Source organism: Saccoglossus kowalevskii, chromosome 4 (assembly GCF_978046115.1).
Source record: "Saccoglossus kowalevskii chromosome 4, keSacKowa6.1, whole genome shotgun sequence".
NCBI classification, from domain to species: domain Eukaryota; kingdom Metazoa; phylum Hemichordata; class Enteropneusta; family Harrimaniidae; genus Saccoglossus; species Saccoglossus kowalevskii.
The window spans coordinates 26,202,060-26,217,888 of NC_140644.1; the positions used below are offsets into that span (position 1 = coordinate 26,202,060).

The 15,829-nt window shown below is 34.7% G+C and overlaps 1 protein-coding gene across 1 annotated transcript; it reads left to right on the forward strand.

Moving 5' to 3' along the window:
* Nucleotides 1-3,163: 3,163 nt before the first annotated feature.
* Nucleotides 3,164-15,023, forward strand: LOC102805902 (arylsulfatase B-like). The gene is made up of 17 exons (XM_085498354.1): nt 3,164-3,238; nt 6,954-7,062; nt 7,392-7,448; nt 8,011-8,173; nt 8,340-8,391; nt 8,661-8,764; nt 9,819-9,937; nt 10,406-10,458; nt 10,655-10,756; nt 10,867-10,930; nt 11,422-11,519; nt 11,647-11,783; nt 12,040-12,098; nt 12,221-12,338; nt 12,595-12,665; nt 12,798-12,902; nt 14,140-15,023. Exons 1-17 carry the CDS (start codon nt 3,230-3,232, stop codon nt 14,310-14,312), a joined length of 1,593 nt encoding a protein of 530 aa, XP_085354480.1. The 5' UTR covers nt 3,164-3,229; the 3' UTR covers nt 14,313-15,023.
* The last annotated feature ends 806 nt before the right edge of the window (nt 15,024-15,829 follow it).

Below are 15,829 nucleotides of genomic sequence, written 5' to 3' on the forward strand. Positions count from 1 at the left end.
AGCCATTTTGGAAGATCGACGCATTACTGTTCGCCAAATAGCCCAAGAGGTCAGGATTAGTACAGGGTCTGTCATTCATGACCATTTGCATATGCATAAGGTGTCTATCAGATGGCCCAGGTTGCTCACACATTTCCGGAAGAAAGAACGCATCAAGTGCTCGAGGATGAATTTGAAAATGTGCCAAGAAGATGAGTCAAAGTTTTTCAAAAGACTGATTACACAGGATGAAACTTGGGTCCATCACTATGATCCAGAGACCAAGCTCACTCAATGCAGTGAAAGTACTTGGACTCACCACCTCCAAAGAAGGCAAGGGTGCATCCCTCCGTTGGCAAGGTCATGCTCACAGTCTTCTGGGACCAGGACAGAGTAGCGATGACAGATTTCCTGGCAAAAGGTACCACAATTACAGGAGCCTATTACGACATTAAGAGAAGCTATCAAAATCAAGAGGCGGGGCAAGATCAGCAAAGGTATCCTCCTCCTGCAGGACAACGTGCCGGTCCACAACTTGCATGTCGCCAGATCATAAGCACGGGCGTGTGGCTATGAAATCCTTCCCCATCCCACTTACTCTCCTGACCTTGCACCCTCTGACATTCATCTCGTCCCAGCCATGAAGTAGTTTTTGAAAGCAAAACGTTTCCCAGATGATGCACCCTTGATTCCTGAAGTTACGACGTGGTTGGATCACCAACCTGGGCTGTTCTACAAAAATGGTGTTCGGAGCTGCATCAAACGATGGGAGAAATGCATAACTCTGGGTGGTTCCTATGCAGAGAAAGACTAATAACTGTGCCAAGTTTCATTAATCTTCTGCTATGGGAAATAGGTCAGGGAATTACTTATTGAACGCCCCTCGTAGGTATAAGTGGAAATCACACATACTTCCAATTCCCTTATTTTTGATATATGTTTGGTATGTGTGTATTATACCAAACCAATCAGTATCACGACATATTAGTATAGTGAACGTGCTTAAATGTTTTACTTTTTTATATGAAACTAAGAATATCATGGAATAGAATAATTGATCCTTCCAAACAGATTGACCTTATTACACAATGGCTGACTATTGGTAAATACCCCCCAAGATATTGGTTGCTTAATTTATTATTAACAATTATATTAATGCATTTCTGTTGGCTAGAATACATGTGTGATACTAAGTCGCATATATGTATGACGTCATTACAGTTTTTACCAACCTTAACTTGGATTAAAATATTTTGTTAGACAATAATGTTGTTTACTATCTTATTCTATTGATTATGAATCCATATGTTTATCATATTTTTTTTAAACATAAATTAGATGTAAAACTTAGATTTTATACTAATTTGTTTCTCTATTTTGAAATTTGATTTGTTTGTGATACTGGAAATCTAGTACCATTATAATGTACATCTATTTAAGTACTGAACAGAAATATAATCAGTGATTGGAACTAATTAAAGATATGAACTTTGCCAACGGACTGTTGTTTTTATTATGCATGATAACTTTGGCGCCTCACATAATATCCTGGCGGTGTTTTATATGAGTAGTCTTCCATATAGTAAACAATTAATCAAGTATATAATGGCGTGTTAAATACTTTGTGTGTGATTGGCTAAATTTCCGTGTAGTAGATTATGATTTGAAAGAGGAATAAAGTCAGTCTTCGAGAGAGTCTTCACGAGAAGCTGAGACGAGCTTTGACACGATGCCATATGTGTATGTTTTTGCTTGGCTGAAAGTTTTGTGAACGAGACGATCCCGAATACCTGATGCAACGTTTAATAAGACGAGAATTAAACCGTTATACTAATCTAATTGATTGTTGATAATAGTTCTGGGATCATTTGACTATATCATCGAATCCTCGTTATCAACAATAGATATTTCATACTATTTTATACTCCCATTCATAACCCTTTTAATAATGCGCCTGTAGAAATGCGTTTGGTCTGAGATTGGTTTTATTGTAAAAAAATCATCAGTGAATTATATACTGATAAGTTTTTCATAATTATAATTATCTTAATCTCGTGATGATATCATTTTGTCAGTTGTTTTAACATTTCGTCGGCCAATGGACATCCTATGACTGAATAATGTATAATTATTGATGAAGCGTGTCACCTCGATCACTGCATAGTTTTAATCAGTACCACAACGCTATCATAGTTCAGCAAATTGTTTTCGTGAAAACGTTTAGGTTACTTATTTTTTCACATTGGAGATATTTTACTATCTAGAACACCGATACAGAGCCATTCAGCTTATTTGTATTTCGTCATCACATATTGAAACTGATTTACAACAAGAAACATGTTTGTGATTAATATAATATTTACTTTAAATTTGATCAGCACATTAATAACACATGTAAACAAGTAGGTAAACAACTAACGGTATTAACAGTTACTGAAATAGAAAAATTCTAATTGCACAGGGATAATTGAAATATTTTAAACTCTTTCCACTCTGATAATCAGTTCCACCTGTCCACCTGCCTGCGTACCCTGAACAGAAAAACACATTGCATAGAAACAGTATTAGCACAGCATGACATAGAGATTCCTGCCCTCTCTGATCAATATGACACACAGCACAGAATATAAATGCCACTAAAACGCATGGTACAAAGATTGCCTGCTAACTCGAATCATCAATATCACCAAGACACACAACACAGAGACTGCCTGTCCATTCTGAACACTAAGACATTCTGCACAAAGACATTTACAATGTTTGAGACAAACGAACGTACACAGGCAAAAACAACATAACCTCCCTGGCTGAGTAACAAGCATGCACACATTCTGCCATGTTTCAATATAGTATCAGGAACTGGGCATTTTGTAAATTATAACATATATAAACCCGTTTACACATGTATATTTATGTATATATTTGGTTTGTAGAAAATACGATCATGTTTTAACACGCCCTTTTCCAGTGCATACAATTGAACGACGTTCTGTCTGAGTTGTGACCCGATCTGTGACTAACTTAGCCAAGCATAGCTAGAAAGAAGCCCTGGCTTGGACCCGTGCTCGAGAGTCTGCATAATAAACATAAATTAGTATTTAAATAACTGACTCCCCACGCACAAAAGGTCGCTGGGGTGTCTGTATTGAAATCATATACAATAGGTGTGTATTGTACACATTTCAGTCAGCTCTAAAGTTTGAAGCTAAAGCTTGTAAGTTGTATAACACGATTGTGGAAACCTACCAAGATGGCGCAGGTAAGTTGTGACTTTTGATTTACTGGAGAGGAGAGTACCAGTGTGAGTCTAGCATTGAAGACGTAGCATTTCAATGTGTGTAAACACAGGACTTTGGTGGGGGTACTATGTCTTTAATCAGTTGGTAGCTGAGACGTCACATAAGATAACAAAAAGAACCACATTTTGTACAGTAAAAATTGAAAATAGACATTTGCTAACCTGATAATAGTGGGAACATGGCCGTCTTTTCTTGAAACCAGGTAGGAAAATGTGTGATGATCGTATCATCTGAACAAAAGATCTCAGAACAACAAGTAGCCACTCAAAATATTTGTAATAATAATAATATTAATAATAATATATACATTATCGATTACAAAATCCTATAAATGTATAGTCAATAAAGGTCAAATGTCAGGAAGATTTTTGTCTGTTAAATTGAGCTGGTATAGGCCAAACCTTTCAACTTTCACCTTTCACATATTAATGCAAGAAAGGGTTTGGCAGTGAAATATCTTATTGTTTTGGAATTTTCTTCTGAACCAAACACGTCGAGGGCGTTTGTACAGAATGAGAACACTGCAGATCATTGAATTCCTTGACTAAAGTTAGCATATTTTTTATTTAAAAGTAAGTGGAAAGGGATTGTTTTGATTTTGAGAACACTGGTACGGCTATCCTATATTAGCCACACCTCAGATCTGTTATACAGTAATTTTAAAATCTTCACTAAAACGCTTGCATTGTAACTGTGTGCGACTCAGCCAACTCTATCCTGACCATTGTTAATTGCACCTTCTCATCACCTGTCTCTGTTACTCATGCATTAGGCAAGGTTGTTCAATGTCAACTACCATTTACGAAATAAAATTATGAGTGATGATGATTTTGATATATTAGTCATATGCAACAGCTAAAAAATAAACACTCGAAACTCTAAACACTGCAAACAGGATGTCAGTTCACTTGTTGGATGGCTACATGTTTATTAACATGTATCAAACCCCCAAATCAACCCTCAATCAAAGAAAGCTTAGAAAGAACTCCCGTGTGCTGAGAGTATTAGAGGCACATTAAAATTAATTCAAAATTTAGGATTGGCTTATCAAACAGACCATCTATTTACCAAGTTTCATTGAAAAGTTATTAGAACTTAAAAATTATGAATCATTATGTAAATTAGGTCATTAATATGGATGTATTTTTACCCAAAATTAATCAAATCTGAGCACACACACACACTGGAAAAGAGTGGACAAAAACGTTATGCACTTTTCAATGCAAATCATTACCATGATATAGAAACAATGACCGTCCCCGTTTTACTGTTTTTTTAATCAAGAAAGTAATTTGCCCCGTGTAAACAGATTCAATGTACTATGATGAAATTGTTTTTGCGTATCTGTTGACTGACTTAGCTGATTACTAGCGAATTGCTGTGTTATGTCTGTCATCGTTTCGGCCCATTTGAGGTTCTGGACGGAACTTGGCTCAGTGATTTGGAACTAATTACGAGATAACCGTCGCTATTCGGACTACTATTTCTGACAGTTAGTATTCACAGTTATTAATGTAATGAACGATTAATCAAAAGATATGACGTGTTCAGTACTTAGTGTGATTGGCTTTATGATTGAAGGTTACGCACTAGAGTCTTTTTACTGCTTTGTAATTGGTTAAGGTTTTGAAAATGAATAAAGTTGTTTTAGTTGGTTTTGGCGTGCACACGAAGACAGACGCTGTCTAGAGAGAGTCTTGGGGCGAGTCTTGACGCAGTCTTGGGGCGAGTTTTGAGGCAGTCCAGTCTTGGGCTAGTCTTGGGTCAGTCTTGCGATAGTCTTGGGGACTTTTCCCCAGGGCGCTGTGTCTTATAGAGTGCTCGACTGACCGACTAAGACGAGAGTTGAAACGTATTTTGTTGTGTTTGTCTTATTTGACTGTAAAGCTTAAGTGACTTTCCCGATCCCGTACCTCAAGGCGACGAGATGTGGAGAGACGAGACGAGATTCCCCCCTGACACGAGTGGAGAACCCAGAAAAGAAGATTTTTCCCCGTGATAGTACCACTATAAGTGCACATCCACTTTGAGCATATTCTTCACAAGTTATTTCTTCTTCTTCTTCTTACTTAAGGGAGATATAATCCGTCACAATCCAGTAAGCGCTACCTTTTCATTAAATAGTATCTTCAGTATTAAGTCTATCAATTATAAAAGGATATATTACAAATCTATCACACCATAGCTTTGAATCGAACTTCTCTGAAACCAAACTTACCACTTTATAAATTTAAAAAAAGGTGCAATCTGTAAATATCTGATTCGTGTCATTTTTATGAGCCATCATCCACAAGAACTGGACCCTTTCTGGCGTTTGCCTGAAAATGCTAAACCTTTTCAGAATTGTTCTAAAGCACCAGATGGGGACCTGCAATGACGCATATATCATTGTGCCTTTGTAACTGGATTATGACAAGTGACCTTTCTGTGATGAGGTCGACACACTACAACATTTTGTCATTGTTCATCAAATAACAAGATGCCATCACGTCTCATCACTTTTGTATTCTTATATGGTGGTTCATAATCTTACCTCACCATCACTCAAAACAGTTATGCATGGCTAAAGTGGCAAAACAAATATTCTAGTGACCCTGTGGAAATGGTTATTAGCCAAGGATTGAAACTGATTAAGAATAGTATGAGCCAATTGCCTAACTTTAAGAATACGGGGATGAGGGAGAAAGCACTGTGTCGCATAATACATAACACGCTTCACATGTGTCTATGAATATGTAAAATGTTCTTCCCTTAGTCACGAAATCTTTCACAATAAACAGAATCATTTGATTTGAAGAAACAATTCTCTTGGCAAATATTGTAATTACTGACTCTTATGTGCAAGAGTTAAGAACACGAACAGGAGCCACCAGTTGTGTTTTCTTATCGGGTTATCTTTACACACCTATTTGTTTTATATTACTTGTTCTGTGTTTTAAATGTTTTAATTTTCTTTTGGAATGTTGCAGTGGGTGGTACCCCGTTAAGTTTGAATCGGTGTCATCGGCCTGCCTACGGAGTTTCAAGGTGTTTTAATACTGTCACATGATCGTCTTTGATTATTTTACCTGTAAACCAAAAAGCACAATACAATGCAATGTATAATGTTTGGCCAGTGACATATTCACAATATTATTATTTTAAATTATTGGTGGCTGTCTAAATAAAACTTTTAAGTCAATTTGGGGTATATTTTAGCCTTAATATAACAAATCCTAGTTACAGGCAGTTGGCCAAATAGTTTTTACATCAATTTTGAAAAAAAATGATATTTAAGATAAGTTAAGATCTCCGTATAAGTTTATGTATAATGATTAAATAACTGCCGGTGGAAAATAGTCAGGGCCTTAATAAAAACGGACCTTAAGATAAACTTTTTTCACGCAAGTCATACATATTTGTTTTTATTATTTTAATATCTTGTCATGAATCTTCCAGGGATGTCAGGAGGTGTCAATTTCTACTGTGAATACATCACCAAATTTTGCATTTATACATCAGCTATCTGAAAAATGTATGAGTTGTATGAGTGTCCATGTCAACACACGTGTTGTAATTAACACAGACAAAAACATAACATCGGGACATAGCTTTTGTTTTTGACCAGTTATTGTATTATTTATTGATTGTGCGTTCATACAAACAACAAAACTAATACGCCCTCTTCTGTTTCAGAGTGATGACCAAAAGAAGTCTGACATTCGTTGGCGCAAAACCAATCTAATACGTGCCTTTTTGGTAATTGTTTCCATTTTAGCAGTTGTGATGGCATTAGTCATCATTGGTGAGTTATATTTATAGTAATTCGTTACCATCACAGCATGATAATGATCATAGATCACTTTGTTGAGTTGTTCTTCTGATAATGTATTCTACATGTCTTTTTTTTACATTCCAAGATACAATAAACTATTCATGTTTTTTAATATTTCACAGATATCATGAATAGACTAATGAGAACATGTCTAACATGTGGATCATCTAAAATGATTTTTCAGTGAGGAAAAATGAGTTTGCGCATGATGTTTAGGAAGATTAGTTTACTAACTTAGAGTTACATTTGTCTCCTTTCCATGAGCAATATTTCTCGTTCCAATTAATTCATATTGACAGAGTTGAAGTTCACCCACCCTGAACCAAGCCAACAAGGACCAAAAACAAATAAGACCGGTATGTAGAAAAAACTAGACAATCCTGTATAATAATGTAATTTAAATAAAATTAATCATTGTACCAACCTAACAATACCTTCAATTAGGTAGTCGATCATGTCAACACTGACAGTGTTGGTAGGGTAGCTGCACCAAAAGTCTACACACATATACTGAAAGCTTTGTGACAATAAACAAATGTTGATCTTTCTCAATTGCAATAAATAGCATAAAACTATACATAATAACAAATATATAATTCGAGAATCATAGATTTAATTTATAAAATACGACATATCTCGACCTGGGCAAATTACAATCACAGACTTACACAATAATAATAAACACGAGAATGCTGTACCACAGGGTGTGCTCTGAAATAGGGTTCACATGTCAAGCATGACTTGTTTGGCCTCAATGTAACTACACCATACATGTTAAATGTTAAATTTTGTCCGATGTTAAATTTAAATACAAAATATGAAACTCACAATGACGTAACATCCCACACCAGGGCATATCCTCACAATATACTACGTATATGTAGTTACACGTTTAAATTTATTCATTTGTTTTATCAGTGTGCAAGAGTCGACCACCGCACATTGTTCTCGTAATAGCAGATGATCTAGGGTGGAATGACGTAGAATGGAACAACGTAGATATCAAAATGCCGGTCCTCAATCAACTCGCCGCTGATGGCGTCATATTCAACAACACATATGTCCAACCACTCTGTACACCGTAAGTGATAACATAATTACTGTGAATGCAGTGAGTGCAGTGACTTTTCAGGTGTGTGTCTAATTTTGTTTACTTGATTTACCTCCTGAGCCAGAACTAAAATGTCATTGTATGCAATATAGATGTGAATCGTTCTATTATAAAACATGTACATTTCATTCTTTAGATCACGATCTGCTCTAATGACTGGCTATTATCCATTTAAAACAGGAAATCAGGTATTGGCATTATATGGATAGCTTAGATACTTGTATATATTTCGCGTTATCAAATTTACTGTTTGTCGTCAGTGTAACTTTAAACTACAATGAACAATATGTGCAATCTACGAGTTGCATTGTTGCATTTTGTCTAGAATGACATCAAAGAAAATTTACCAGCAAATGAAGGAATGTTTCCACATTATATTGATATTGAATTGTTACACGGATTATTTTTAATATATTTAAATTTTAATCAGTGTTTTTGTTTTCATTTTTATAAAAAGCATCAATTTCTCTTCAATCTGCATCCTGCTGGATTGCCATTAGAGTATAAGATTTTACCGGAAAGACTTAAAGATGTTGGGTATCTTACTCATGCTATCGGGAAGTAAGTGGACTACAACAAAGGAAACAATATAACCATGTATTGTTTTATGATACAAATGACATATTTAGTCACACAAATGTTTTTAAAACCTACCAGGATATGTACAAGATGTTTGTCTTAAAACCATAAACAAAGTCTTGCAAGACTGCCTTTCCAATGACAATCATAATATCACATCTTATTGGATTTATCATTTTTTTCAAACAGCTAAGTCAATTTGAGCATTTGGTAAGAACAGAATTGCTTAAAATCTAAATACTGTATATTCTCCAATATGTGCGTTGATCGCAATCGTCTGATCAGACAAAAACAGTTCAAGCTTCAGAAAAATCTTAATTTCGAATGAGCTACACAAATGTATAGTAATATTGCCACACATATACTAAATCAGCCGAATTTATCAGTTTTAAAAAAATTGAAAAAAAAATTAAAACAAAACTATTGACAATCTTGACATGTTAAAATATTTTGGGCATATTTCAATATTTCAGTTGAACAGACAATAATTTGATGTGAGATGTTAATTGGCCTTAATTGTTTTGCCTAACACGAACACATAACACAAAATAGTAAATAGTAAGTTAGCGTTATTTATTTGACCATCATTAATCTTGATACAACATTGAAATATTTTGGCCAATTTCAATACAATAAGCTGTGATTTAAAAGCATTGAATTTGTAAAGCAATATTGGCGCTTCACACAATTTAGGAGAAAATCATTTTCATCTCCTCAATAAATACACCAAATTATCCTATAACATTTTATATTCGTTATATTATTTGACCATGTCCTGGCCTTGAGATTGTTGTGCCAATATCTTAACATGTGTGTAGACAATGCAAAACACCCCATTAAGCTAATATTTGGGCTTAACACAACAAAGCTATTATGCCATTTGACTCACTATGTGAGGTTATAGGATATTTAGGAAAGAACACAAACCTCAGAAATTTCGATGTGCGTGACTGCTACTATGATACTCAGTATCGGTTACGTACAAAGAACGTCCTAGATAACGACCCAATCAAGCAGATGTGGTTTTTATTTGTAGATGGCATTTAGGATTTTGTAAGGAAGATTATCTACCAACTAAACGCGGCTTTGATTCGCACTATGGTCCATGGACGGGAAGTTTTAGTTCGCACTATACTAAAATGACCCAAGAAGGTTGTAAGTACAATAAAGTATGAGTAAATAAAGCAATATTTAGATTTTGTTTATATAGGGCTGAAAGTACTGACAACAAAACATTTGTCAGGGATTTCAGCATACAGATTATGTTTTGTGTGTGCAAATAGTGGAGGAAAGTGTAGTAAATGTACAATCTACACAAAAACAATGTTGACATTACACATATAGATATAAATTTGTACGACGATCGGAAACCAAAAAATGTTCTGTGTTTGTTAATTTACAGTTTTTTCTCACTAAATTCTAGCAAAATACGCCAATTTTGTAACTATACCCTATCAAACTCTAGCAAGAATATGTATGTTTTTCGCAATATATTATATATTCTTTTCAGAAAATGTACTAAATGACATATTATATATATATGATTACTTTCTTGCTAGATTCTTACAATATTTCAACATCTAGAATCAGTTAACACATCCTTGAAATGTTTATTTTATCTAGATGATTTCCGTGACAACATGGGCGTGGTGCAACAAAGTAATACATATCTCACTGTGAGTATAATTAATAGTATAATTCTAGGAGCATTTTGTAGCAATTTTGGACATTGTGAGAATCTAAGATTGATACTATAGTATATATCTAATACACAAGAAACAATTTCACTCCTTAGTATACTATTGATATGTGATTTTGAAGAACATTGTGTAATATTAAATCGCCATATTGTATATATGTTTTTCACTACAGTACATGCTTACTGAAAGAGCAGTTGATCTAATAATGGGACATTACGTTGAATATCCATTGTATCTTCAGTATAATATTGACTTACCTGCAAAGTTTCCTGAGGTAAATCACTACTAATTTGTGCAAACACCACTTATGATAATCTTATTTGTGCAGCGATTGTAAGTGTATACTGACACTTCAGAGTGTGAAATTGTTTTTTTTTTCTCTAGGTACCACCTGAGTACGAAGCGTTGTATTCCAATATTACTGATAACCGAACCAGGGCATTTTATGGTATGTAGATATGTTTCCACCTATACATAGATTTCTAAGGACACTACACCTCGGGACATTGACCTTATTACCACCATTTTCGTATCATTCCAGAAATAAATAGTTTGGAAAGCATAAGTTTTGCTGATATAATTAAAACAACTCTTGGAATTATGACACATTGCATAGTATTTAAAAGATCGACTACTTATGAACAAATTCTCGTCTACATCCATCAAAGCAGCTACACATAAAAAAAAAACGGTTCAGTATTTTTTGAAAAGAAGTCGCCCATATCCATCCAACCAGCATCATAACTCAGCGAACCTTCGTTTCGTTGAGCTCAAATGGAAAGTAAAACTATACTGGCCCACTAGCTAACTTATTTAAATTACATTGAGCGACACAAAAAAGGGCAGACGCCCACAAATAAACACAATCCCGCAATGAAAATGAAATGTTCCCATAGCTGTGCAAAACTGCAAAACATATTAGTTTCTTACTTTTTTCAGGAAAAATGTCTCTGATTGATGATTCAGTTAATAGTGTGGTGGAGGCGTTAAAAACTAGAGGATTGTGGGACGACACGCTATTCATTTTTATTAGTGACGTAAGCGACCAAATTTATTTAAATATATTTTGTCATTGACAATTTATGATCGATAATATCTGTGGTTTTTATTCTTGCATAGCAATGATAACACTGCTTAATTTATTGGCTTGATTTATTCACACAGAATGGAGCGGCAGCATCACAAGCTGGATCAAATTGGCCATTCCGAGGAAATATTGCAACGCTGTTTGAGGGATCTACTCGCGTACCAGCAATTGCCCATGGAAGAATGTTGAAACGGACAGGATATGTTAATAATGAGTAGGTTAATTACAACTCATCAGCGTTTAGAACTTCGATGTCTCGGATATATGTCCCCACGTTTACATGTTTTAGGCTGTAATTAGTTAAACGGTCTTTATCAGCTGATTGTTTATAAGAAGTCAACATAAATACACTCATAGAATTGTGACATAAATTACTTGTATGAAGTTTGTTTCTATATTAATATATAATAATATGGTGTACACACATATACAAACACACGATAAGCTTAAATTAACTTAACTTGTTTCAGGTTATGGCATATTGTTGATTTGCATAAAACGATACTTACATTGGCTGGGGCTGAATCTGGTGAGTTCTTGTGCGACTTGTTCACATTTGTTATTGTGATGTATTGACATAGTATTTTAGATAAAGTATACGCTGTCATCTGATTAGAGTTTATGTAATATGTTGTACATCACACTTGACAGAGTCTGATATTGACGGTATGGATATGTGGGAGACATTCTCTAAAGGTGCACCATCACCAAGAAATGAATTTGTGTATAATATCGATGATTTCGAGTTGTCTCCCAATGCTGCTATTAGGTAAGCACAGAGATATATGTAATGTGTGTGTGTGGGGAGGGGCGGTGGTATTGAGCCGGTAACTATGTTTTAATCTGGTTTCGAAATGTTGTCCACACGCAGCATACAGAATATTCAGTTCTACTGAATCTATGGGTATTGAATCATGTTGTATCAACGAATTTCCCAGTTATTAAATGTCATTATATACATATACTAGAAATATTATATATGTTGCATATAATGTCACTTTGAATTATGTTTTGAATTTGTTTAGGGTTGGCGATTATAAACTGATTACAGGAAATCCGGATTTATTGTATCCATTTCGACTGGCAAATCGATCAGGTAAAAGTTGTAATTGAAACATCATCCGATCCAAATAAATAGTTGACCGCGAGTGAATATACTAAAAACAGAAATGGGTATTATGTATGTATCAAGTATCAATATTCAATTCCACGATCTAATGTATTTTAGATGATTGGTACAATTATGGTGATGTCCCTATAAACGCGTTATTTCTATCCCCGGATGAAGATTTACCTCCTCCACCAAACGTGACGTGGCTGTTCAATATTAAAGGTAAGAATGACGTAGCATAAATTAGTCACTTGTATATTACATGTATGACCTTTGCCGTGCAAACTTGTCATATAATTCAGGGATTGTTATGTTCAAAAACAATCATTCAGCAAATGTCATAAGCATACTTACGCATTCTATATTACACAGATGATCAGCGAGAATGTAGATTAAAGGACATTTTTTTTAAAACAATACTAAGGTTTATATTAATAATATTATGTCAAAATTAAGCAAAATTAAGTATATCACAAAATGATTTCTCTTTTAGAAACCAGTGCAAAAAATGCAAATTTTGACCATTTTCAAAAATATTCGTCGAAAACTTGTCCGGTTATCCCGATTTATTTTGACTTATTGGTATGCTAATAACTTTACCCATTATGATGATAGCGTAATAAAGACGATGTGTGATCCCTAAATTCGGTCTAAAATTCTATTATTGAGTCGTCTCTAGTTAAAATTCATTCCTACATGCATTGTCCTTGTATCAGAATACCAAGTTATACTTCTGTATATTATTATCCCTAATAATTTATTTAATTTGTCCAACACGCAAAAATATATTGCAATATATTAAAAGTGTTCGTATTGACAGGGCCGTGTGAATGTATTAAAATTGTGTCTGTAATTGGGACTCATTTTTTTAGGCAAAAGTTAAAATTTTATAAACTTCCATATTTTGAAAACTAAATAACGCATCTGTCTAATATCTGGTAAACATGAAGCCTGGAACCTGGCTTGTTTCTAGTGTATAGGCTTTGTCCATTTGCATAGTGAATACATATGCATACACATTAAATTTAAATTTTCGTCTGTTTGATCAGAAATAGTTTGTCGGAATTTTATTCATCAAATCTGAGTGAATACAGCCATAAGATTAGAATCCAACAATTGCTGTTTTGTAGCTAGTTTTTATGTATAATGACACTTTCAAAATATATTTTCTAAGTGATTCAAGATTAAAATGAAAGAGCATATCTAAAGTGAAATTATGTATATGTCTTATATCATTACGAGTGTCACGTGTTTGAGGTTACGTTAAACATATCAACACCGCATATTGTGAATTTCCGATCTGACATCGGAATGAAGATTAATCAGTAGATACAAACCCACTATTTAAACTCGTATATTTACAATTCAGTTAACTGTCCATACAATTTACATTAACACCATCACTAGGCAATGTGATACAGTAACAGTAGTTGAACACCAGTTGTCTCTCTCAATGCAGATGATCCGGAAGAGAAAAACGACATCGCCGAACTATATCCAGAGATAGTACAAGAATTAAGTCATCGGTTGGATGAATACCGTGAAGATCTAGTTCCGCCGGTAAACTTATTATCAGACCCAGCTGGTGATGCAGCAAATTTTGGTGGTGTTTGGTCGTCGGGATGGTGTTAGAATCACTGATAGATACACTAAAATCATCTTCTAACATTTCTTGTCATTTTAACTGACAACCGAGTAGAATTGTTATTATTCAATTTATTCACAAATCATTGTTCAATGTAATTTTACCAATTTAATTTTCCATGGTGCTTTCAATAGATCATTTACATATTTCTTATGCACGTGATATCCTGTCCTATGACATCAACCACATGTAGGCTCGTTCGCAGCTAGTTCATGACGTACCAGGTTATCATCTCGTGCATTTAAACAAATGAGGCAAACACATGCAAATTTGTCAGAATTTCATATCAAGAGTTTCTCTACCGATTGTGCAGTGGTGTGATAGATTTATTTTCAGAAGATTTTAGTAATTTTTGCATAATTGGCTTACGTGATTCACGTGATTCCAACACACATTACTTTTCTGTGTTCTCTCTTCACGCGTATATAAAGCGAGTTCTGTCAGCACTACAAACTCAGTCTAAAGCCAAGCATTGAAATTAAAGTCCCAGTTATTTCAATGCGTTTCTGAATAGTTAGATTATGGTTTAAGGGATTAAGCAAACCGCTTCGATTGGATTTTGCTTGAGCTAATATCTCTCGTGTGTGCCAGGCCTAAGGTTGCTCAATAGTTTCTCGAACAGGGAGGGTTCGAACGTGTTATATCATTCATACATGCATACGTCAAATTACTTAAAAACTGCTGTATCTTTACAAATATGTCTGTACCCTATTTGTATTTATTTGTGCTTGAATGTAGACACATCGTTTCATTACGTAGAATTTCAAAAAAATCGCCATTAAGATGTTTGCTTCCATTGCCAATGTAGCTGCTTGACAGTGATCGTCGTCAACCCTCAATGCATCTGAATCCCAATCGATATAAACCTCACAAAACGGCGAATTTATTGCAGGAATAGCGCTCACTTATATGTAAAGATATGGAGACGACACTCAAGCAAAAGTAAAGTAAAAAGAGTACACAAAGGCTGGAGTACGAGTTCTGGCAAAAAACGGGACGGATGGCAGCCAATGAGACACAGCTACACAAACTTGGCTTAAAGTGCCTGTGAAATGGCTGCTAGTGCACTACTATATGTGATGTCCAGCACTGATAGAAGGAAGTACTGAAATCCCATAATGCCCGAAATTGCTAGGTGACCAAGGGACAACATAACCAATTTAGTTTCAACATTCATGATAGGTTCTCATGATTTTCAAACATTTTTACTATTATCTGGTTTCTCTGTAGTATACTTTGAAATCCAATACACAATGCCCAGTATAAAATTGTAAATAAATTAATATTTAATGCAATTTATGCAATGTCTCTTAAACAATTTTGGCCAATCAGATGCATGTAAGAATATTTAGAAAGTTAAAAGCAGGATCAACCCTTTTGGCAGTGATATGCCAAATATGTATTCCTAATTCCTGCACTTACATTTTGAGAACCAAACTTAGTCCAAAAAACCAATATGGTAAATACAGTCACACGGAAAAGCTGGTAATGTGTTACTCGTGGT